The sequence below is a fragment of the Rhodnius prolixus genome, unplaced genomic scaffold (assembly GCF_049639745.1).
Source record: "Rhodnius prolixus isolate KJV_2025 unplaced genomic scaffold, Rpr scaffold_4, whole genome shotgun sequence".
In the NCBI taxonomy this organism is placed as follows: Eukaryota; Metazoa; Arthropoda; class Insecta; order Hemiptera; family Reduviidae; genus Rhodnius; species Rhodnius prolixus.
This window is the reverse complement of record NW_027411614.1, coordinates 33,173,228-33,199,726: the sequence shown is the minus strand read 5'-3', so window position 1 is coordinate 33,199,726 and position 26,499 is coordinate 33,173,228. Positions and strand designations below refer to the sequence as shown.

Below are 26,499 nucleotides of genomic sequence, written 5' to 3'. Positions count from 1 at the left end.
TGCTGCACACATTTAATTTACGCGTAAATTTATGAAGCAAACGTTTTGCTTTTCAAACGGTTAAGATAACAATTCAGGTGGAGAATTAAAATTAACGGAAGTTCTGCATATTACTTTCATTCATTGAAAAATACCACTCCCTTCTCTATATTATAATCAAACCCCTCTCCCAACCGCTGATGTAGTACGTTACCTTGTGTACATGACAAAATACTAAAATGGAACCCTCACACTCACTTTAAGCCTTTTTTGTTGTGTCTATTTTCCCTGGATTTTAAAAATGTCACTGATGGGTAGAAATACTTCTTTCTAAAAATGATGTTATCTGTTCCAACAGATTTTTACATCTAATAACGACGTATTTATTTGGAATTCTTTTACTAAGAATTCATTTATTTAAAATTCAATGGAACCACAGTGGACCGAGAAATAAGTAGAAGAAATAAATGATAACCTAATTAACTTTACTCCGAACATGGTTAACAAAACATATGTAGCCTTTTATATGTTTATAATTTATATTTATATGAAAGGAAGTGGATATTATTATTCTCTCAAATAATAATAATAATAGGGAAATAAGATAAAACACTTTTTTTTCATCTTTTTTTTTAAAAAAAAAGTTGTTCTCTGTTTATTTGATTTCCGGTTGTAAAGTAAAGACTGACAAACAAGTTTTGGAAGATAAAAAAAAAAAAAATCTTCCGGCTAGTAGGTAGCCACTATTTTCCGTACAAAGGAATAGCTTTTCGGTTTATACCAGTAATTTGATCTCACACACGATGGCTGCTCCCTTGAAATTATGAGAAATTTGTTTTTTTCTTCCTTCAGAGAAAATAATTCTATTAATTGTGGGTAGATCTAAACAAAAAAGTGGTGCCTCTATCTACTTTTTTTCGTTTGTTTGTCCACAATTCATTTTTCTGTTTTTTAAATTTCACTCGTAAAGTACCTGTCTAATCCGATTTAGCAACTGGCTTTTGTTAATCAAAATCCAATCTCCTAAAGCTTGGACATGTACCTCCAAGGAGGGCATATTTTAATGTGAGCAATGAATACAAAAACAAATAAAATGTTTTATAATTATTTTAGGAATAATTTATTCATTTAATAAACTAATTACATCATAAATTTCATTGCCCTTCTATTTGGATGGAAGATTTCATTCTCGACCTTACAATACTTCAGAAATAGTTCACTGCAGGTGATTTTTAATTAAGAATTAATTGAGTAACAAAATGAATGCTTGCAATGCTGTTTTAGCAGAAACCAAAGCTTGGCTTGGTAATATTACATAATCATATCTACCCCAAATACATGCTAATTAGACAGAATCACACATAGACTTTGTACACCTAAAGATGTTCACTTTGTTGGGAATCTTACAGAATTAATTCGTGATATATATTATATGGAATACGTATGTCGTGTTAATCCAGCGTATATTCATAATTGGGTTAGGTGAAGCCAAATCAATAAGTACCTTCAACTTGACGGTTTCCTAATTAGAAACATTCATGAAAGTGTTTTCAAATAAAATTATCAGCAGAAGAAAGGCTCCACGATAGCCGAGTGGATAGAGGCGACACCTGTTAAGCTGATTGTTTGGTGGTACTGGTTTCGATTCCCGGACTAGACCTTGGATATTATTTATTTATTTATAGAGTTTATTTAATTATTATTTAATAATTTCCCTAGGGTAATCTAATAACAACGATTGAAAACCAAAACCATCATTTTATTTAATGTTTAATGTAGAACATTAAAGCAAAGTATGTTTGCTAGTCGCCTCCGTCCACAATGAAAAGGCCTATTCATTAAATCAGTATCTTCTCGAAATTTGGTGATGTGGATACTTTTTTAAATTTATCTATTTCCTTACATTTTAAAATTCGTTCGTTAAGAAAGCGCGCGCGCGCGCCTAGTTACCCGCTAGATGGCGTTAGACAGCGAGCGTATAGCGACTGACGTAGGACGTCGTACTCCCTCTACTTCGTCAGCTGACACTGTTCAAACTTTTTACACAAATTAAATCGCGAACGACTTGTTGGCCATTCCTTGAGTCTTTGCTGTTTTGCCTAAATTTCGTAACTTTTTATTACAACAATTCGCTAGTGAAATGTGTTTACAAGTAATGTTTAATGTTGCAGGCTGAAGCTAAGATGGGAGGTGCTATCCAGTGGATCATCAATGTCTGCCGGCTGCTACATACTGTAATACGGACATGGCACATACGTTATTAGCATCGCTATTCACCTTGTTCACCTTCAAATATGCCGGTAAGTTCAATTTCTTTTTATATAATTATTATATTATATAATACGCAAATATCTGTATTATCTGGGCTGTGGTGATAAAATGTAGATCATGAGAAGATGATCGAAGATGTATAGTGAGGGATGGACATCCTTTAAAATTTTTAATTGCGGTAAGGAAATGTGAATGACACTGTCTAATTTCTTGGCAGAATTAAATGTTTTTGGAAATGAAATATTAATTTCTCATAAAGTATTCTTAAAGAGAGTACAATTGTTTCTTGTAGCATTTAATTTTTTTAATACGTCAACATCTGAGGTTATTGGCACCCGGAGTTTTTCAGTGCACTGCTGACCTCCGGACATTTTTCTTTCTTTACAGGCAACCTTATTCATTACCAGACAGTTAGTTGTAATAAATTCCATAGGTAGGTCTGAAAACCAGCAGCTGGATTCGAACACAGTATCCCCTCGTGGGAATTGTGTTCACTAACTGCCGAGTTAAACCCTTCTCTCCAATCTTTTAGTCTGTCCGTAACATGGACATTAAAGGGATTTAACATTACAAGTTTTTGAATTCAAAATGACAGTATTGATTAAGTTCTACCTTGGAGCATAAAGGGAAGCCACTGCATATCTATTAACAATCCTGAACTTAAAAGTCGACTACAAATATTTAAAATTATTGTTTATCTGGTGTCCTGCTATTTGATCTCTGTTGGTTTTGTATTTGGATCTATTTGCCTCCATCCAAATAAGATCCTTGAAGTTTTTTGCTGGTTCTGTTCCTTACCTCTTTAAGTCAAAATACTTTCTCTTAATTTAGCGCCCTAGATAATTATTGAAACAAGGAAGTGAGATTGATAAGAAAGTTCTTTTCTTAATAGTAACGAGGAATTGGTCGAAAATGATCAAGAAGCTACCTATGTAAAATCAATGTTTTGACTTAAGCTTGGTGTAATTTTTGACGTTCAACTCTTTTACAACTGTACGTTGGAGTTGTTTTCTTTTTTTTTTCAAATTACTCTCATATTATCTGCTTTAAAATATTTTGTAACTGTTTTTCAAAAGTGTTGTTGACTCTCAGTACGGTAGTTGGTGTAAAATAGGAATTCGAACGCGTTCAAATTCAAAATTTATGTGTTTATGATCAATATCTAGTCCCACGCTAAATATTGTATGTATTATTGTAAGGAAAAATTGTATGTATTATTGAAAAACAAAAAAATACCGATTGAGATTAGTGGCCGAGGCGAAAAAAAGAAATTAAGAATATCATTCGGTTCTTTATCCTCATCGCTAGTTCTATTAACACATCTCGGCGGTTCACCTTAATGATGGCCTCAACGATTGCTGTCAATCAGTTAAAAAGAAAGCAGAAGATCTCAGATCTGGCGATACCGTCTACAAGTGCCATCCAAATTAGTCTTGCACCAAAGCTGAAATCTGTGGAAAATCAAATTAAGTCCTGTTTTTTCAAGTTACACTTAATCTGGTGATAATTACTACGAAATGTGGTACAGGCCAATATTTTTGTCCCAGATTACAACACTTGTGTGGACAATTCAGCTTTCAAACTGGGAACAGGCAAGAGTCAAGAGTTCCTTTCATGTTCAGTGTTTCGCATCGTGGTTCTTTAGCGTTTATGATTTATTCATTGATTAAACTTGCTTATCAGCATCTGAAGTGCGTAACTGGAGTTCAATTTTTTAAATCTAGCTGTGAATTAATGTCTGACTCTAGCATGGTAAGATTAGTATTGTGCGGCTCTCTTATTCTTCGTCTTCTCCCACTCTTCTTAACCATGTCGTCTACTACAGCCCCTAGGACGTACACCAACCAGTCTCTGCGTTTACAGTGTAACAGAGAAATAATAGAACATATCAATTATACAACTTTTCTTGATATTTGACCAGGAGAACTATTTATTTGCGTTAATTAAGATAAATAAGTATGGTGCTTTCTTTAAATTTGCCCTTTATAAGCTGCTACCATCGCAGAAGAACTGGCATACTAAGAATTTTATTTCCGTAACTGTTCAAATCAGTCCGTAAACTGTTCTGGTATAGAATTCTCAACGTCTCCTGAAAAATAGCACGACTTGATCTAAAAGATGAGAAAGATGTTATTTATTCTATTTTTATAATTATTATTTATTTGTTTTGTATTATATTTTTTCTCTTCACTCGCTTCTGAAAAAAAAGTCTGGGAGCTTTTCTTGTTAGGCTATTTAACCCTTTAATTCGATTTAATCAGATCACTTCGGTTAAATGATCAACAAAAATAAAATTAAACAAAAGGAAAAACGGTGATTATAATTTAGAAGGATTAGACAAGCTCTTGATCATGTTCATGTATCAAACGATGCCAAGATAGTAGCGTTGTAATTAAATTGATTGTGCAGTAGTTCTAAATAGGAATGCAATGTGATCTAATAATTTGCCATTTACACTCGTCCTATTTCTGTAACCTGAATTGCCTTTGTAGAACTGCTTTAATTAATAGTTGAATAAATTGAATTTTACGTTATTACTTGATTGAAATTTGGTAAACATCATCTTTAAACTAACTTTTGATCACCAAGTGTTTGGTCATTATTAAATTAAGTAAATAATGTTGCAACGGTTGTTAATTGCAGGGTAACATTGTAGTAAATCTTTTATGAAGACGTGGAATATATTAATACCTTAACAACTTATTTCGTTCCACATTTAGTGTTCGGTTTCACAAGTATTTGCAGGTTCTTTTCCTTTGGCATTGTTGATGTACCGAAACGATGTCTGATTGGCGATAAGTTACAAACCACGCAAATCAGTGTTGGGCCAAATTCGTTTCAGTTAAATGTAAAGTGGAAGAGACTTTTGCTGCTTCTTTGACAAATTATTGGCTTAAAACTGAATTTATTTCTATTTTTTTTAAAATTTTTTTTTTCAAATATTGACTCTCAATTTTCATTGAAGGGTGTCCAGAAAAGTGTATTTAGTTAAATTTATTACCTAAAATTGCACATCGCATTTAGTTAAGACTGCCAATTTTACTAAAAGGTGAGTACGAATTTTCTGTTTATTATATTATTTTATTGTGGTCTTCTAAATACAACTTTAGTAGTCTGGCAGTTAAGATCTATGGTCTGTGAGGCAGTAAGTAACACAACACTTCTTGGATAAACAAGAATGTACAGTACTGATTGTCCCCTTATCAAATGCTGACAATTTGAGCATCCTCTCATTACGTATGCAGTGGTTCAGTTCCTCAAGCCACAACCACTTCCACATTGCGTTAGTGAACTGAGAATGGCTATCGAATTAGTTATTAAAGTTCTCCTAGGTACTGCACTTACGGTGAGAATATTTCTCAATTTATGACGTAAGTAAAACTATTTAGGGCTTTTACTTAATCGCCTTACATTAATGTTGCTCGCTTGTTAAGGATGGAATTATAAATTATACCTATAAATAATTTATAATTCATAATACCCTTAAAAAAAAAATTCTGTTAACTTTTATAAAATAGAAGAAAATTGTTGATGTACTTTACATTTTGCAAGATTATAATAAAGTAACTAAAATATTTTCACGGCTGATCAGAAGTTTGCTTGTCAAAACGGTTGATACCGTTCTTACTTCAAGAGAAACATGACAACATACAGATTTCCCATCTTACTATCTGACAGAATAAGAAGGGGCTTTCCAGAAGCAGTGTAGTTAATACTACCCAAGTTCTTACTCTACCGCTTTCTACTTACTTCGTTCTAGTCGAGTAAGAGGACTTAACAAACACTTACCCATGCGTGAGAAAGATGTAATAGCATTAAATCGGCAATGTAGTGACGATGTGTTTCAGATCTTCGCTTTTGGAGATGCCTTCTATCATAAATATCAACCAACTTTTCGTTCAAGTAAAAAAAGAAGATTGGTAGCGGAAATCTATTCGTTTTGTACACCTAAGTATGCATTAGCTTTTATTTGCTGTTAGAACTTGTATCTTATGTATAACAGCACTGTGAGTTCTATAAAACTTGTAGAACTTCAGCAAAGTTTTTGAATTGTTATTTGCTAGATTTTATACTTAGTGGTAAACTGCTCAGACTCGTATATTCGCTAGGATGATTCTAGAGATGGATTTAAAAACTGCATTTTAACAAAGACAATATTTAGATTAATATTGTCTTATTTTGGAATTGAGAATAGTACGAGTTCATGTAAAAGTGGAACCTTTTTGAAATGAAGGTGTCAAAACAAAGACTAGGGGACGGGCTACCTAGTGGTTGTAATATTGTCTTAAAATTATTCATTCGTTAAAGATATATATTGAATATAAATGCTAAATTCTTTCTTACAATGGGAGATTTAAAGAAATCTCTCTTACTTCAGAATCTAATAATACATAAATCCGCTAAGTCTAAATTCCTAACAACTTTAATATTAATACTACTTTGGTTAAGGGATCTCTAGTTGTCAAACGAAGCTCTATTTATAAATAGTTACACTAATATTTCACTTTTCTTATTTAAATCTAAGGTCTCACTCATTTTGTTTTGTTCTCATTGCAGCGGTTCTGTAATCTTTGCATCTTTTCATTAGTAGTTTATCCAAGGTAGTATTTTCTTTCGTTCTCCTCAATAAATGTCAACCTGCTTCTCGTTTCGTTGCTTAATAAACTTGCTTAACTTTCTTCATGCGCTGCAAGAAGAGAGTAGTATTGCTACGCCTTCTTCCACCATGTTATTTCCAATTTTCTTCAGTGAAGGACAGAATAGGCTAGCATCTCTTAATATCTTACCTAGGTTGATACTACCAGAAGTTCTATAGTACTCAGCATCTCAACGCTGCAATATAACTGCTTGAAGGGCTTGTACTATCTGATCTGCACTGCCCAAGACTGAGATCATATGCAGTGACTTTTGTATCAGTTAGGGTACAATTTGAGAAATAGACATAGCGATTGAAAGCAAACTGTCTAATTGAAGTAAACTAAAATGACAACAACAATAAATAGAATCAACACAAAAATCCAATCTAAATGTGGAGGAATGATGTAGAAAAAAGAATGTTAAGAAGTTTAAGAAGAAGGAAGAAAGAATAATGCCAATTTTAATCGTTATTGTATTTATTTTTGCCGAGCTTTCGACGTAGGGGCTACGTAATCATGTTCAGGGCTAATGTTATTGAAGTATGGTGTGTCTTCTCTTCATAAAAAAACAAAGTAATTTGTCAGTAACATAAACCCTGAAAATGTACTACTCCCTAGGACAAAAGGTCGGCAAAAATAAATAAATCATGTCTGAAATTGGCATTCTTTCTTTTCAATGGATTAATGAACCAGTCACCAAAAACAATGAACGAATTTTAAGAAGTTTAAGAATAAATATAATTTAATAAAACAGATTAAAAACAATTTTATTGAAAACCACGCTTTTTGGTATTGTAAAGACTAATGGTTAATAATGGTTTGCATCAGACCATTCTTTTTTGTTGTTTCAATCATAGTTGACTAACCTATAGTCCCCCCGATCCCTCAAGAAAAGAATCCACTCTTAGTACACAAAGGCTAAGATCATTTAAGAAGGCTTGGAAGCTCAGAAAGACCAAAACTGTCGTCAAAGCTTGGGACTCTTCATCGCGGGATAACCGCAGGGAAGAGGTAATAGTTACACTCGCCTAAGGATCGGCCATAACCGGTTAACCCACGGTTACCTCATGTGTCAGGATAGCCCTCCCACATGCAGTTCATGTAATGAACTCATGACAGTACAATATGTACTTGGGGAATGTTCAGAATATGAACAAGGTAGACAACGTCACAGTATTCCGGATTCACTAGAAGAAGCCTTGGCAAATGACCCAAATAGAATAGATTATGTAATAATTCTTTTAAAAAGAAATTAAATTATTTAATACTCGTATATAAGAAAAGAAATTAATACATAGAACTCTTGTAAATAAAAATTGTTTAAAATGTATATGTTACTGTATATAATTGCATAAAGGTGTGGATGTAATTTATAGTGTGAATGAATTTTAACTTTAAGTATATAGTTTAAGACGTGGTTCCGTAAGTGTGGTCTTTTAGTAAAAGTTTGTGAAGTTGGCATGTGCGCTGCCTCAGAACAGCAAAGGGCATAATAACCACTAGGTTCATTGCCTTAAAAAAAAAAGAAGGCTCGGAGTCCTCCGAGGTTAAGCGATGTGCTCCGATGTGTTTCATCCTTCCAGCCAAATTTTCTCCAAGTCTTTTGCCGCACTTTCCCATTCATTGTAGACTAGGGCAGTAATCTTACATAGTTCAAGCTTCATTGTGTCCAAGGAAATGTTCGAGTATCTTTCTACTCCTAGAGTTATCACCTCATCCCAAACTCTATAAAATCAATTTCATCAAACATTACTGATATCTCGTAATATTGAGATTGAATTAGAACGGGAAATATAAGGAAGATTACCGAAGATGTTCTAGTAGACAGATAGTGACTGCAGATAGACTGTGCAACAAGTGTTATAAACCCTGGATGCTCTTTCTCCCTGTTACTTCATTCAAGCCCGCCCTGCCTAACTTCTCTCGCCTTCTCTCTGGACATATTGGACCCCACAAGAGAGTGGTTATTAACTTAGTGGTTAAGAGGCCCACTTTATTACTCTGTTATAAATAATAATTAATTGTCATTAAATGAGGTAGAAAAGAGGAGTGGCACAACACTCAGAGAAAAATAAAGATCCGTTTTTTAACTTTCCATGTAATTTGTTGTATGAACATTCTTGCTAGTTCTAATTTTTTATTATTTTTGGTTTTTGTTGATGGATATTTTCTTAGAATCTTACTCTCCAAGTGAGAATTTGTGTGATTGCTCAAGTATAATTGAAAGAAAAATTTTAATTTAATTTTTTTTAAATTTGTTACCTTATTAATAATAATCAGATTATCCTAGGGTACTAAGGCTTGAACTGTTAAGTAAAATGTTATTCAACTATTTTTGTCACTGATTTAGAGAATACCATAAAATAATATCGAAGTGCAAGTTGAGATTGGTGTACCTACCTTGGTTATTTTTGAGTTAGAATATATAACAACTTTGCTGTTGTATACTTTTTTTTTTAAATATTTTTATTTTGTTTAGATTTTCCTATGTATGAGCGAGTTATATAAAATACAATAGAGAATATAAAAGTGGTCAACCAGTTAGATCGACCAGATATAAGGGGTGCACTCTACTACCCAGTAAGGGGATGTTCATATATGTAAAACGAGGACAACATTCTAGGGTTTGTGTTTTTGTGTCGGTTTTGTGTTGACTAGAGCCACAGTGCACATACTATCTTGGTTAGCCATCTCTGGGCGCTGGCCTCAACAAAACAACTTCCCATCTTTTTCAAAATACCATTCTGCCTTTTTACGTCGTCCGCATGTCGCAACCCCAATAGAACCAACAATGATTTATTCGAAATTTCCATATCTCTTTCTCTCACAACTACCTCGCACCCAAAACTCATAAAGTCATAACGCTTATATAGACACATTGGCCATATCTGTGCATATTGATACGTTATTATGGGAAATCTAAAGAAAAATCTGATCAATATCGTATAGAAAAAAAAGTGTTACCTCTATTTTAATAAAATAAATTTAACTATTGTATTATTTATTTATTTTTATTTTATTAGGAGCCAGGAGTTCAGCTGTTTGTTTTTGGAGAGGCTAGATGCAATGGGAGAATGTTCAAAAGCATTTACAGGAGCACAAGTAATAATCGAGAATTATTTATGGTATGCCAGTCAATTTTTACTGTACAAAAAGTTGGAGTCGAAGGGTTTAGAAAGGGAGGATACTTTTAAGGATTAAAACGGAAGTATCGGTGCAGAGTTTCTCTAATAGTTCCGGACGAAAGTAACAATTTTATTTTTAAATTTTTACCATTTTAAATGAACAGTTAAACAAAACCTGGTGAGAAATAACCTCAAGACTTTGTCTTACTATTGTTCTTTGCATCAATAAATGTGCAGAGGTTCATTTTAGGGCTTAGAAGTGTTTTGAGTACTTAATCTGCAAGAGGAGTGACTTTGTCGTTATCAATACAAAAGTTGTCATGACAATTTAGCCTTGCTCCTCATCGAATCGTTCCACCATAAAGTCCCCAAGAAGTCAATTTTTCCAAAAAAAATTGTGTTATTTTTATCAAAAGTGGACGATTTTAGAAATAAAAAGAATTTGAAATTTCAGAGATAATTTTTAAAAAATATTTGATATTACATAGCTGAATGAAACGTACTTTATTCTGACTTAAACTTCAGAAGGATGCCTATATTTCAACTTCGGAGAACCTCACAAAAATGAAATTCCGGGCGAAATTTAAAATGTGAGCACTCCAAGTCAAAAGAAAATCACCCCCCCCCCAAATGAAAATTTGAGTGGATTGCACTTCACTTTAGGGAATTTTGGCTGAAACTCTAGAATAAGAAGCGATAATAGTACCCTAAGCGCAGTACTAAGTTCAAGCTTACTGCTCCAGGTTTTGGTTTACTGAAAACTTTGGCTCGCACTCTGAGACTATGCGCTACAAACTTGTTAGTCTTAGAATTCGTTTTCTATCTCTATATGTGGGGTACCTCATATTAGTTCACGCGTAGCACACAATAGCGGAGAAAGATTATGAATAAAAAAGAAGTAGCAAAAAGCGTTACCGAGCATCAGTTGGCTGAGGATTCGAGTTGGCACGGACCGATGACGTGGGAGTGTGTTTGAATTAAATGTTTTAAAAAAATTAAACAAAATAAACCTTTTGATTTCTGTGTAAAGTTCTATTTTGGGCGCATATTCTCTTCCTTTAACATATACAGATGTCGTACATTTAATCATTTCTTGTTTTCCGTAATCTAAAAACTGAAAACTTGAAATCTTACACGGTCGCCATCTTCTTTGTTTTACGTATTTCAGAGGAAAATAACAAAGGCCAAAGCGAAGAAACGACGCGATTTTGTGCTGAACATGGGTTTTATTTATTTTTTTATTGGTCCAAAGAATGGAAAATCAAAGAAAGAGAGTAGTTCTTTTCTTGCTAAATATTTTAACATGTCGCATTTTTGATTTGCCTAAAATATCGTAAAATTATTTTTCAACTTTTGGTAAATAGATGATATTAAGTTTCGTTTTTTAAAGGAATGGAAACATCCCCCTTTGGCCTCGAGATATTTTGTTTTGCAAGGCATATCGTAAACTAAGTAACTTCCCACGTAAAAGTACTATAAAAAATTAAAACTTCCCAAAAAATATTTTATTGAACAATATTTATTGAAAGAAAGTCTTTAAAAAAATTTAAATCTTACTCATAGTTTCCTAATGAAGAAAAAAAAAATGACAATATTCTTTTTCCTTCAACTTAAAAAATGTTTAGTAATCACTCTTAAAATAAGGCTATTTAAATGAAGCAAAGGGTTGGAAGAAGAATAGGGAGCTACCATTAATTGTGTTAAGTCATGGCGTCACCGAAAATGCGGCAATTAAACGTCCAACTTTTAATTGGATGTGATAGTCTTTAAAAGAGCCAATTCTTTATTGCTGAACTTCATTATTAAACTCTAAATTTGACTTCTTTTTTTTTTTGTTCTATAACTTTTCTCTTATATTATTTAATTATAGTAATAATTATAGATATTAATAGAAATAATTATAGATTTAGTAATGAAAAATAATAATAACAATTAAATAGTTGCTAACAGAAATGCCATGATGAATTTTAATTGAAAATTAAACTTGACTGCTTTCAGCCGAATATGTGAGTTGCACGATTTTATTAGAATTTCGAGTAATTATTTGAATAAATAAGGAAAAAAGTGTATGACATGATAGCAGCGATATTTGGAGCCAACAATTTCACTGCCTTGATTGAAAAATGCTGTGATGTTCCCTACAGATGACCGGATCGTAAGTGGATTATATTAATCTCTACATCTTATGCTCAAAGTATGTTTATATTAATAATTATTGCCCTCTCTTAACCTACAACGGGCCCGCATGTTACTGAATCCATGACTTGATAGGGTGAAATATAAGTGAAGTTTAGATCTGTACAACACCACTGACTAATCTCTGAGAGAATAAGTGAAAACCAGAAATTCTCAGCTTGGTGTACAAATCCATCGCTCTACGATGGATAAAGCTAACGATTTATTAAAGCAACATTGCGGACCTTATGATATTTTTAATAGTTATACATACCTAGGGAACATAGATCCCGAATTGATTTTTGTTATTGAGAATTTACCAGTCCTTTTGAGAGACATGAATAGGAAAATTTGGGCAAATTTAATTTGCAAAGTAAAACAATTAATTTACTTATAAATTTTAAATGAAAGAATATAAAGGAAATCAGAATAAAAAACAAAACAAATAATTAATGTAAAGTCTTCGATGAAATCTTTGCTGCTGAATAAATTTTAATGAATAAGATAATTACATTATACATTTTGAATGAAAAGGAAAGCAAAGTAAAGAACCTAAAGCTACACAGAATGTTGAATCTGAACTACTGGACAAAAGATTTATTGTAATTTTAGTATAGTATAATAAAATAGTATAATTTGAGAGAATTTGAATATAAAGAAAGCTTTATGAAAAAAAGTGCATTGAAAAAAGTAAATTGTTTTTGAACTGATTACTTTCTGACGAAATTCGTAAGAAATCAATGTTTGTACAGATTCTGTTATAAAGAGTGGGAGAAGGGATAAATTGTCAATTTAAATAATTCACGGTTTTACAAATTGTAAAGTATTAAAACTTTTCCTGCGCCAATTTTTCTTGAAATAAATACTAACTTTTTATGTACTCTGAAAAGCATTGCCCCTAATCCCTTATTTTTATTAACATTAACATGTTTGAGTTTTATATTGGGCTTTGAGTTTGTAGGCCATAAGACGACCTAGGTATACTTGGACATATTGGACCCCTTAAATCCCTTACTTTTATGGTGTTATAAATGTTGACCCTTCATTCGAATTTTCGATCTATCCTCCTTATCATAAAATAATGGAGGGATACTTTCTTTTTAGTCACACAATATGATAGAGACAAAATAAAATGTTGAAATATATTTATAAATACTGAATAAGTACATATAATGAGTAATCTGCCTTAGATATTCCACTTCTTGGAGCTAGCTATAAACTAGGATATTTCGAAAAACCAGATAACCAGTTAAGCGCGTTTAACGTGTATACACGTCAAGCCAAATCTCTGTTACGGTGCGTTCGACGTATACACTCGTTATGAAAAATATAAAATTGCCATTAACTATAAAAACTCTAAATTTTAATAAAATACAATAAGAATATTTGGTGGGATGTTTCCTTTATCTTACCAATAGAACTGCCAAGTATTTTATACGGAGGAGGTGGAGGGAGCTATTTAAAAAAGAATTAGGCATGGCGGACGCTTATAGGAAAGTAATCCATTGATTTTACTTTTTATTCAAATATGCTTCAGCCTTAAATTTTTTTTGCTCTTAGCAATAACTTTGGATTGGGATTTTCGTTAGTAATCAATGATGAAATTAAATTGATCAGTAAATATATATTTCTTATTAATTGTCTAAAATTAAGTTCATTCTTATTCGAATATTGATTAACTAAGGTTTTTGATTTGTAGTAAGATGTACTCAAATTATTTAAAAAAATTACTCTGCTTTTCTATTATTCATGGGCGTTGTTTTTAAGCTTATAAGATTTTTCAGTTTTGTAAAAAAGAGTTCTTATTTTTGTTTTATGTTTAATAATATGTTTTATAACTTTTGTTTTTTGAATATTTTATTCATTTATTTACTTTTGTGTTCAAAAAATTGTGTACTTGTTTCTTGTTTAGACTAAGCAATGTATGTATCATTATTTTTGTCAAACTCTTGTTATAAGACACCAAGTCTTTATAAGCAAGAAGAACAATTAGAATATTTATTAATTTAAATTCGCAGAAAGTTCATTTTGAATCAAGCATTTTGGTGTACCGGTGGGAGACTATTAACCATTTAAGCGTGTCTGACCTGTATACACGTCAAACCAACTCTCTGTTACGGTGCGTTCGACGTGTATACTCGATGTGAACAATATAAAATTGCCATTAACTATAAAAACTCGAAATTTTAATAAAAATACAATAAGAATATTATTTGGTGGGATGTTTCCTTTTATCTTACCAATAGAACTGCGGTGGGAGCCAGTCAAATGATAAGTGGTTGGTACATGTTTGGTCTCCGCATTAGAGATTGGGAATTACGTACACAAATAGAAGCTCTCAACCCTTGTGCAATGCCGTTTTTACCTTAGATAGAGTTTCAGTTCTCAGTACTAGCATGATTTCATTTTGCACAGAGTTCAAAGCTCTTTTCTTCCTTGAAAAAGCTCTTGCGTCTCTAGTCAACTAGGCAATGCATACGTAAAGCGGTGCAAGATTTTGAATGAGCACAGAATGCTCTGTAATCTCAAGCTCCAGAAATTGCAGAAAAAGTGCTTGCAGTGACTATTATGACGTTGTAAACTTTTGGTTGTTTTGCCCTGCGTTCGACGTGTTTACACGTAGTTGTCTGATTTTAATTCCGCACACTGTGGGGGAGGTTTTTAAAACTAAATTCCACTCTTAACTGGTAATTACAGTTTTCTGTTGTCTAGTCTTTTCAGCAGGTAGCTTTTAGTCTAAAGTTTAGACAGAGAATGTACCTTTCAAATAATTGAAACAATTTCAGAAAAATGAAATAAAATATAAAAAGTAAATAAAGATAATAATTAAACTCTTGAGGTATTTGTTTTCACTCCGTCGTCTAGATGTCCTTTCACTGCAGTCCTACGTGGGTAGTACCTGAACACCTAAATAAAGACAAAATTTTACTTACTTGCCTAACAAATTTATTTTCTGCTATAAATATTTGATACTGCATGTTTTAATTTTATAATTTAATTTTTTATTAATGATAAAACTACTTTTATTTAAATTTCGTTTCGTCCGACTGAATCGCCAGCCTATCCAAACATTGATGAGTTTCGTTTTTTCTTTGGTTTTTATTGCAAAGTAGTGTGTTCATTTTATTAGTAGTAATTTTCTGTATTTTTTTGTTTTTTGTACTCTAGAGATGTTTCGATTTCACGATATATTTGAAGGGCGTTATGTTTGTGGATTTATGATTGTAACAATAACCTGGCACTTAGTAGCTGAATTTGTTGTGAACGTCTGAATGGAGAGCAATAAGAAGCAACCAAAAGTAAAGCGTAAATTGTTTCCAGAATGGGGTTGCTACAATAGATTAGAAGTTGAAAGCATAAGGGAGTCTGAGGGTGAAGTATGCGTGAGGTAGATCTGCTGTTGATCTGATTTTAAGTTGGAGTTGTGGGTTGTTAGCTGGTGGTGAGCCGCCTCCAGACGAGGTAAAGGGCCGCCACAGACAGATAGACCAGTGCTGGCAGTGGAGTAGGCCTGTAATGTGCAGTTTCCATTGCTACAGATAGGACTATCTGGTCCTCGAGTTCTTCACTTACACCCTTCTCTTAAGCAATTAATATCAATGCGGTCTGGTACAACGGCGAGTGGTTTCCCTCCTCATTTCTCTCACACTCACAATATTGCAGTCTTCTTCACTATGCATCCTCTTCTCCAATCAGAAACAGTTCGGCAGTCATAATCTTCGTATTAAATAATTATTAAGTGTGAAAGTTAATTCTCTGTCTTTTGCAGTTTTTCTTTTTTTGTTTGATCTCCTTCTGCAGTTGATTATTAAATGCATTAATAATTTCAAATTGATTTCTCGAGTTGATCATCTATAAATTTGCGAGGATAAAAAGCTTCAAATATTTAGGAGCGTTTGTTACCGAGCAGATTGAGTTTTGCTCAGAATTATGGCGAGAATAACAACATGTTACTACACGAGTCTCAAAATGTTGTGCTTTAAAAAGGTTAACTACTCGTGCAAAGTTACTGGTGTTTAAGAAAGTGATAAGGTCAGCAGTTACTTACGGAAGTGAGACGAGGGTATTGACCAGAGAAGACGAGCGGGCCCTGTATGTCTGGTAGAGGAAGATGCTCAGAAAGATTTATGGGCTAGTGAAGGGATGTTGAGTTAAAAGTGCTTTACCAGGAACTGGATCTTGTAGCCTTCATCAAACAAGGACGCCTTAGGTGGTTGAATCATGTGGAGGCAGACCTGAGGAGCATGGGCTTGTGTAGATGGCGTTTTAGAGCCCAAGATTTCAGGACTGTAGCGTCCCAGAAGAAGAATCATTTCTAATTAAGTTTTCCTAAGTCAATGCATGGACAAAATAAAATTCTGATGTCTGTATTCACATGATTTTGTCAACGGCAATTAGGTGTTACAGTTCTCGTAGACAAGTTTTTTGAATTTGGTATACTGAATGAAAATAAAAATACTAAATGATGGCCTGCGCTAATTCATACTTGCAAATCTTTGGTACGACTTACTACTCACCAAAAAGTAGCGCTACTATATAATTCGGACGAATTTGAGTTATATCTTTAGACTGTGCACTTGAAACTTTATTATGTACTGTAAAATTTTTGAGGGGTTATTAAATTAAGTTGTTCTCAGCAAAACGCTTTTGAAAAAAGCTCGGTCCTTGATTGGGGAAATAGTAAAAAAAAAAAAAGTAAAGTAATCGCCTATTTTTTCAGGCGGGGCTTAACTAACGTTCAACTACCATTTACTAGGTGTCGTGGACGGAGGCGACTAGCAAACGTACTTTACTATTCCTCATTTAACCATTAAATAAAATCCAAGGCCAAGACAGGGAATCGAACCCAGTACCAAAGTGCATATTAGCTTTGAAGGTCTCGCCTCAATCCGCTCGGCTACCGTGGCGCCTAAGGAGAATTCAAACCACTTAGTTTTAGCATTCCCTCTGAGTGAGAAAGAAAGAAAATAAATTTATTATCCTGGGACTATTGTATTGATGTCCTAAATGGACGAAGACTTTGAAACGCTGGTATTCATTTGTACTTCTTAAGATTGGGGAAATAGTACCTTCTTTTTTTTTTTTTTTTTTTTTTTTTTTTTTTGGTTGCAGACCATGAAGAACTCTTATCCTTCACTAAGGGTACGTTTACAACGGAGCTGTGAGTATAGATGCTAGCAGAGATGATAACTGATAGATTAAAATATAATCGCTGATTAGTGTGCACAACAGGGCTGTGATACATGCAACATGTCCGAGTAGTGAAGAAGAGTTTTTATGTTCAGCAGCAACAAAATGGTATATTTTAAAGAAAAAACGCTTTAGAAAATATCATGTACATTCCATAAATAAAAAACGAAGTACTTTGGGTGAATTTCACCATTTATATAAGGAACTTAGAAATTATCCGTATCGTTTTCTTTAATATGTGAGGATGGGTCCACCCACATTCAACTATATTTTAGAAAAAATAAGGTCAAAATTAAGAAAACTTTGGAAAAATTGTCATGGAAATCCTATAACCATAGAAGAAAAACTAGTGATTACTCTTAGGTAAGTAATGATTTGATTGAAAAAAAAACAAATAAATACACATGAAAATAAATGTAAGCACGATTTAAAAAACAAAATATTGTTTAAAAGTAAATAATAAAATAATAACCAAAAATAATTAGTATAGACAGCACTAAATAATTTTTCGACGTCCATTTTGAAGCTCCGATACTGGAGTTCAGCTAGCAGAAAAATGAAAAATTCAATTCTATCATCTATGCTCGTTTATACCAGCGAGTATTAGTCGAAGCTTCGTTGTGCACGCTCACATAAGAATGTACTAGGTTATTCTATAAGCGCTGATGCATCACTGCTATCATCTCCGCTATCATCTATGCTCACAGCTCCGTTGTGAACGTACCCTAAGGTAACCTATTTTACCTTCTATGTCCTAATTCCCTCCTAGGTCTTGTCCTACGCCACCTAGTCATCGAACGAGGTCATCCTCTCTTCTACTTTCCTCTAGGATGGTCATTGTTGCAGGTTTTTCCTTTCCTTTTTTCTCTGCATTTCTATCCTGCCCATTTAACCTTTCTAATTAGCACTTATATGAAGGTTAAAATGTTAGTTCATTATATTTCATTATTTATTATTAGTATTTTCGGTGTTGCTTCCTGCCTTACTGGATTTAAAGCGTTGCTAAAAATCTTAATTTTCCACACAATGAGAAATCACTCGCAGCTAGTCATTGATAAGTCGCTATTAGTGGGAAGTAGCTTAAAAAAAAAGAATCCACTTTCGAGCAAATCTCGAATAATTGAAAACTCGCATTAATTAAGTTATTTTCAGTTAGTTACATTTCAGCCAATACCTTACCGGAAGCAAAAGTAGAACTAAAACAGAAAACCGTTAAGTTGGCATACCATGATTTCTCTTCCGCTCTCTTTCTCGTACTTTCGACAAGTGACCTCATGTCAGGAAACAGGAAACACCCTGTAATATTTCCTCGCATTCATTCCTGTTTATATTGTTGCTACACTCGCCAACGGCAGGAAATGTAAAATAACAATAAATAAAATCAACTTTTATTTTATAATTTTAAAATATTATATTGTTTAATAATATATATATATATATATATATTTTTAAATGTATAAATAACTAATGAGAACAAAGTACTCTTCTCTAATTTGCATATCCGTTTTGAAGTGATAGCGACGAGATGGATTGGGGAGAGGTCGGTAGCATGCAAATGTTAAATGCCGGGTAGCACGTGGGATTTGTGGAGAAGGGAAAGCATGATGCCTGGTTATGTCAGTGAGAGCACACTATCCCTAGTTCCTGGCCACTCATAACAAGAGCTGGGACGTACTTCACATTGTATAACCAACGAGTCTCCTACTTCCAGTGGAGTGTAGGCCCCACTCCTTTTGCCGTATACCTTCTCACCACCATTTACAAACTGGTACCAGAACCTCCTCCAACAATGCAATACACACACCTATATGTAGTATGTGTACAGGTCTCACTTCTCTGCAAATTCCCCTGTCCGACTATACTTGAGAGAGCACTGTACTTCAACAGAACTATACCCTGTAATTTAGTATAATAAAGAGAGAGGGCCCCACTTTCGCTACTACTTCTTCCTCTTTCTCTTTAAAGCGGATATAACGAATGATACATTTCAGTGTAACTGTTCGCTATAACTACTATTACTCTAAATTACACCAATGGATCAAAATACTCAATATAAACATTATTTATTCTCTGTCTCTCTAAAATTATACGAAAATTAATTCATTAATGTCCATTCTTCGTTAGACCACTAATTCTGAGTTTTTTTTGTTCTAATGGCCTGATTTTGGTTTGGTACAATCAGAGCTACTTTGGAAATTTTGAAGTATTTTTTTGGAGGTAGTAGTGAAAAAGGATTTTCGTCCATCTTGAGTCAATCGCCTCATAGTATATAAAACAGAGACTTATGTGGTAAAAAAACTTGCTTCCAAAGCTTTTATACTTCAAGTATTACTCATTTTCCTGCTTAAATAACTTTGAAATTGAATTTAATAAATAATTAATAAAATAGATTGATGCAAGGCGCTCCTAGGTTAGAGAAAATAAAATTAATAAAGTTTGTCACTACTCTGTGCATATGCAGACGACACAGCCATATTAGGCACAAGTACACATCCTACATCAGCTTCATACAAGTTACACACATACTTACATAAAACAGAATCCTGGACAAAGAAGTGGATGTTTAAAATGAACTCACAGAAATGCCAGTATGCCACGTTTACTCTCCGGTGGGGCTCCTGTCCACCTGTCCTCTTCAACAGCAATCCTCTTCCTTGTACTGATCTGGTGCGCTACCTTGGGCTCTACATAGACCAAAGACTCACGTGGAACCTACATACTAGACTTAAAAGACAAGCAATGACGAAACGTGCGAAACTGCTTTACAGACTACTTGGACGAAGCTCCAAATTACCCTTAGAACTCAAACGATTACTATACAATACCATCCTCAAACCTATGTGCACTTACGGACTAGAGCTGTGGGTTTTCAGCCAAACCAACCAACTTACGGACGGTGCAAACATTTCAATCAAAACTCCACCGACAGATAGCTGACGCACCTTTCTACGTGACTAACCTCACCCTTTTCACACCGACCTCAACATTCCCTTCATAGACCAACTCACCAAGACTAAATATCGAAAATTCCATACTGCTCTCTGTACTTGCTCAAATCCTCTTGTACTGTCTCTCGCCTCCTCTGACATCCCTAACAATACTCCTAGACGACTGAATCGCCAGTGGCCCCGCGACTTCCTTACTGTCTAAGAACTAAACGTAATTATTCTCTATCTCTCCTCTCTCCTATTCATATTCTCCTCTACACATTCTCCTCTCTCCTGTAGAGAGTGCTATCGTTGGGTAGCTTCTCTCCTCCTGCTCTTCCCGCACCAGTTCATCTTGTTTACCTATTTACTTATTGTATATATTTGTACAGATTGTAAATCAGAAAATAAATTAAAAAAAAAAAAAAAAAATTGTTTTTAAACCCTCCTTCTACACCTCATTAAATCCTCTATTTACACCTTCGCTGACGACACTGCCATTCTCTCCACACACTCTGACCCTATCCTCGCATTACACTCACTACACTCCCACCTTCACTCAATAGAACCTTGGTTAGAAAACTGGCGAATAAAAATTAACCCAACTAAGTCTAAATACATAGTCATAGCGCATAGTAGACGCTCCATTCTCTGTTAACAACCACACAATAAATACAGATCTCCAAATTCCACTCATCTCCGAACTTGCCAAAATCCGATTTAAAAATTTTCATCAAAAACTCTCACTTCATCCCAACCCTTTAGCTGCAAACTTGTCTTCAACTACGCTACCCTCCAATCCTCGAAGACGGCTGAGGCGCCGTTGGCCCCGTGATCAACTGGGTGACTAATGGCGGCCATCACTGGTTTACCGTCATTCACGTCTGCCTCGTTATTTATATACATTCATCTCATTTACTCATTGTACCCTGTAGGTACAGGTGTAAATTTCAATAAAAGGATATTAAAAAAAAAAAAAAAATCCTTCTTAATATAAATATAGTAAATTAATAGTAATCGCCTATTTTTCTGGCGGGGATTAACATCCAAATACCGATTATGGGGAGGGGCGAAAACACATAATTTATGATAAAAATGTTTTTCGAATAAATACTTATATTTACATATAATCGAATGAATATCGATTGCCCGTGTTGTTGGTATCCAGTAATATATCAATGGTACCATCCATTAGCTTAATGACATATCCAGCATTTGATTAAATTAAATGACATATACTGGGAATCGGTGGAGCCATGACAGAAAAGTTTTTTTTAGAAAAATGGCCAACCTTTGTATGTTCTCTATTGCTTATTCAGCCAAAATGTCCAATCTTTTTGAACAGAAACCTGGAAAAAATTTAATGTAAAAGGAGTATATTCACACTGGTAGTCTAACTTTGGTTTTGACTAAGTTAAATGTCAAATTTCGTTGAAGATAGGACTGTTGATTATATTTTTCTAAAAGCTGAGAGCTTTCCTCCGTTTTTACACCTGCATTGGTAAAGAGTGCATAGTTGGCACTTTCTTTATGACTTTCATGATTGCCACTCGTCAGGGAATAACATAAAGAAGTAAAGATTAGTTCTATGAATGAAACTGAAAAGACATGCTTTTGATTAAGTTAATGGGTTTCATTCGCGGTTCCATTTTGAATACTTTTCTTCTAAATTTTAATTATTAAAATTGACGTGATGCAGGTTTTAATTGTTATTCTTTTTTTCTTTTTTTTTTTTGCTTCACCACGGTATGTAAATAAATAAATCTGTCACTTAAGAAATTGATATTGAAATTCTTACGTCTCGTCCGTTTTACATTTATCTGTGACGATCACTGACCAAATCTGCTCTTGTTCTCTTTCATGTACCATCAGTAACATTGGTTTTAAGACACTAAATAGCTGGTCAATTTGCAGCCTTCTGCGGTGACGAAATATCACAGATTTGAAAATGTGGTTAGGTCAACAGTGCTGGATAGTAAGCTGATTTTATTCGTCGTAGAACACGTATTTCTATTTATTTATTATTATTTTAATACAGTTTTCGGTTTCAATGTCAGCAAGTAAAGTGTTATCTAGAAACTTAGTTGAAGTCAATTTCACTACACCTCGCATGATGAATGAAATTCAGAAACCCAGTCAGGAATGTAAAAAGCGTAAGTGGTACGACATATTTCAAGACATTTTTTATTTTAACCAATCAAATATATTACTACTGATGTAAATAAAAACCAGCTATATAACACTACACTTTCAGTTCTGTACCCAGTCTATTTATTGACTGCGCTAGTTCTGATTATTTAAAGCTAGGGAACATTGTCAAACATTAATAGAAACAATCCAAAGTAATTTTATCGGAGGGAATGTACCTTTTATGAGTGTGTAAAGGATGTATGCGATTGTTTGTTTATATAAATGATTCTATACATACATACCAACGTGCTTTCATATAAGCATACACTTACATACACACATGTATAATATTGTTGGTGTAGGTTTATATATATATTTATGTGAAACTTGTATGAAGTATTTTAGTGTTATATAATTGTGTTTGTTTGTGTTACCAAACTTCTCAGTTACAAAGCATTCACTTCCTTTATCTCACTCCTCATTTAAATGTTCTACCCGCTTCTATTTATCTTGATTCCGGCTATTTCTAAAAATATGATTTATATTTTTCCAGAACTTACTTACTTTTTTGGGAGGAAGGGGAGATTAAAAAGAAGGTATTATCTCGATTATGGAATTTATGATGACCTAATTTGAACCAGTGTAATTTTTAGAAAAGTATTTTGCAAAAATACTTTTTATCAATCTAAACTTGAAGCAATCTTATTTAAGAAATGTACGATTAAACGTTATTGAAATGCTATGAAATAATAAATAATTGCATGAATATTTTATCAATATCAATCAACATTACTACCATGAGGTGCTTGCTCAACTCCGTGAATGAGTAAGGAAAAAACGACCCGATTTGTGGAATTACAAGTCATGGGTTCTCCATCAAGAAAGCGCGCCGGCTCACACTGCATTGTCTGTCAAGACGTTTCTATCCAAGTACAACATCCCTTTTATCTTTTCCCCAAAGTCAAATCTGCGTTAAAAGGATCATGATTTCAGTACGTTGAAGATGTGAAAGAAAAAGCGGCACGCGTCATGCAGGAGCTCACAGAAAAAGACTTCCAGCACGGTTTCGAACAAAGGTAAATTCGCATGGAGCGTTGTAGGGATAGGGGAGGGGTGTATATTGAAGGTGATAATAACTAATTATGTATAAATTTACAATAAAATGTTTTATAGCAATAGTCTCGTTATTTAATAGCCACATCTCGTATACAATTTTCGTCTCTCTAAAATTTATGTAATTCAACATCGCATTTTAAGCTTTATTGGTGAGCGATATTTACCCTCGTTAAGAATCACCCTATAAAAATTTCAAATATAAATCGTCCTTAAAACCATGAGGGGGAAAAATTTAGGAAATAAAACATACCTTTTGAAACCAGCAATCTGTTGGTTGTTTAAAAAGTCGGTATTAAAGTAATGTGCCTGCCGATCATTTGGATGAGTTAGATGATGTGGAGTAGTGTAGTTATTGTACCAAGAAATTAAAATGAAAGTAAAAAGCGAATGGCTGACCAACTCAGTCAGGTTCTTAGAAAGGTTTAGGTGTAAAGAATGATGTTACAGTTGTATTCCACTTGCTTAGATTGTCTGCTATGTGCTTCGATATGATTTTCTGAAGTTGGCAACTCAATATTATTATAATTATTATTTTTTGAGTAGGCCCGTCACCAGGTTAGGTTCATTACTGTTCAGGTTCTAATTAATTCAATGATATAATTGTTTTGGTTACTAATATGATGATTCTATGTAATATTTCTAAATTTGTGAACCAGATTAATTTAGGATTTTACATGTGCAGGATCTCTCCAGAATCTCAGAGCAAAATCCTCCAGGCAATTGATGCCCAACATTTTCTTGAGCTAAGCTATCCAATTATTGAATTTGATGTTATTAAGTGGAAGAGAACAACTTTTAAAATAACATCCTGTAATGAGACGGTCTTTCCAAGGTAACTACCACTGTTTCTATCGTTCTGTATTCTGCCTTGCTATTGGTTGTTATTTTGGGCTTTTTGAGAGGATTTAGATCAAGATATACCTCACTGCAAGCATCTTCTAATTTGTCAAACATCCTATCAAGCTGATGTTTGAATCTCTTTAATGTCATTTATATTTACTACCAATCAAAATGTAAAATTATTTGAGGATTATAGCAGTATGAGACGTGGCAAGTAGGTATCGAGACAATATTTTACGCAAACTAACATATAATCAAAATTAATTTCTTCTTTGAATATAAATTTAGAAATAACATTCAAGTGAAACTCCTATTAAATATGCCCTAAATTGTAGGCTTTCTGGAATTTGTAATTTTCCCACATTCATTGGAAGATTCCAGGCGAGTAGAGTTAATGTTACATGTAGTTCTTAAATACTTGGTGTTTACAACTATTTCACAACAGAAACTTTGGCCATTTTAAAAGATCTACTTGATTACTTCGCCACGGTGTTAGGAGAGGAGAATTTACTAGATCCATCTAAGTCGTCAGCTGTACCGCTTCAAGTTAGTAAATGGTCATCATTCAACGTGGTGGAATGTTTACTTGAACTTTTATAGCGAAAAACTAAATAAGTTGCTTAAACAAAAAAAGTTAAAAATTACACAAAAAAGGAAATTGGTCAGTTTAGAAAAAATAAGGTGGAAATACAAAAAACTCAGAAGTTTAAATTCCTTTCATTAATACTTGGGAAATAACATTCAAGATGTAATAATATGAATAGCAAGATATTTCTTGCTATTCATATTATTACATGAAGTAACTTGAGATTCGTGTCATCCTTAGAGGTACATAACAGCGCCTGAAAAACCACTAAGATCAGAGCGGTAAACCAAATCTGATGTAAACTCTTTCAACTCCTAGGATAAAATTCAACCAAATAATAACAAAAATTCAGCGTTTAGCATCACTAAAAAAAAAAAAAAATTATAAATAGTGGAGGGGATAGATTTTTAGATTAATCCAAGACCCATATTTGCTAAATAGAGAAGAGTTGGGATGTAAACGAACGATCGTAGGAGCCAGTAACAATAAACGAATCTGTTATTCTTCCATCACAAGCGTAACACCACTTCTTTCTCTTCGGGTAGGTGTAGTTGATTGACTTTGATAAAACCTAAAATCACTAGAAAAATTTTGAAGAAGGGATATTTATTGACTGTAATAATTAATTCATTTATTAATTACCAATTAATAAAAACAGAAAATTATTCTTAATCGTTATATATACAGTGGCTACAAAAAGTATTTGCACACCTACGATTTTTGTTATTTCCAAAAGGCAAATGAAATAAATTATATCGTACTGTCTTATATTTTTTTGTTAGTCATTTTAGATACATATTTTATAGAAAAAATTATTTAATTATATTTATGTTTGCCAAAAAAAATTAAAAACTACATTTTAAAACACAAAAAGTATTTGCACACATCTTGATTCTATATAAAATTTAATAAAAAAATTAATTTTAATATTTAGTATTTAATCCCTGGGCTTCTATTATAGCCTTGAGTCTGTTAGGCATCGAACAAATTAATGGTTTAATATCATCAAGGCTTATTTTATCCCATTCCTCTAGTAAAGCCTTTTTCAGTGAATCTTTATTAGAAATTGTATGTTTTCGTATTCTAACGTGTAGCATTTGCCAAATATGTTCAATGATGTTCACATCTGGAGATTGAGGAGGTGTGTGAAGTCTCCTTGGCACATTATAGAGCATCCACTCCTCTGTAACTCTCGCTGTGTGTTTCGGATCATTGTCGTGTTGGAATAAAAATGAATTTTCCATACCCAACTTACGAACACTTTGGCCCAAATTTTGGCGCAGAATATCTACATACATTCGAGCATTCATATTTTTTTCAATAAACACAAGTTTACCCACACCTTTTGCAGAAACACAGCCCCAAACCATCACGTTGCCTCCCCCATGTTTCACTGTCGGAATTATATTTTGATTTTTAAATTCCTCATTTACCTTTCGCCAAACATATTGCCGGCCATCACTTCCAAAAATGTTATATTTACTTTCGTCAGTGAAGAGCACATTCTCCCAAAATTCTATTGA

General features: G+C 33.5%; 1 protein-coding gene across 2 annotated transcripts in view; it reads left to right on the top strand.

Moving 5' to 3' along the window:
• Positions 1-26,499, top strand: part of LOC141455982 (lachesin-like) — a 325,735-nt gene that overhangs the window by 135,928 nt on the left and 163,308 nt on the right. For both annotated transcript variants that reach the window (XM_074131526.1, XM_074131525.1), the window contains exon 3: positions 2,151-2,279. In XM_074131526.1, the coding sequence (XP_073987627.1) occupies positions 2,225-2,279 (55 nt within the window). In that variant the 5' untranslated portion in view covers positions 2,151-2,224. The remainder of the gene's footprint in view (positions 1-2,150; positions 2,280-26,499) is intronic.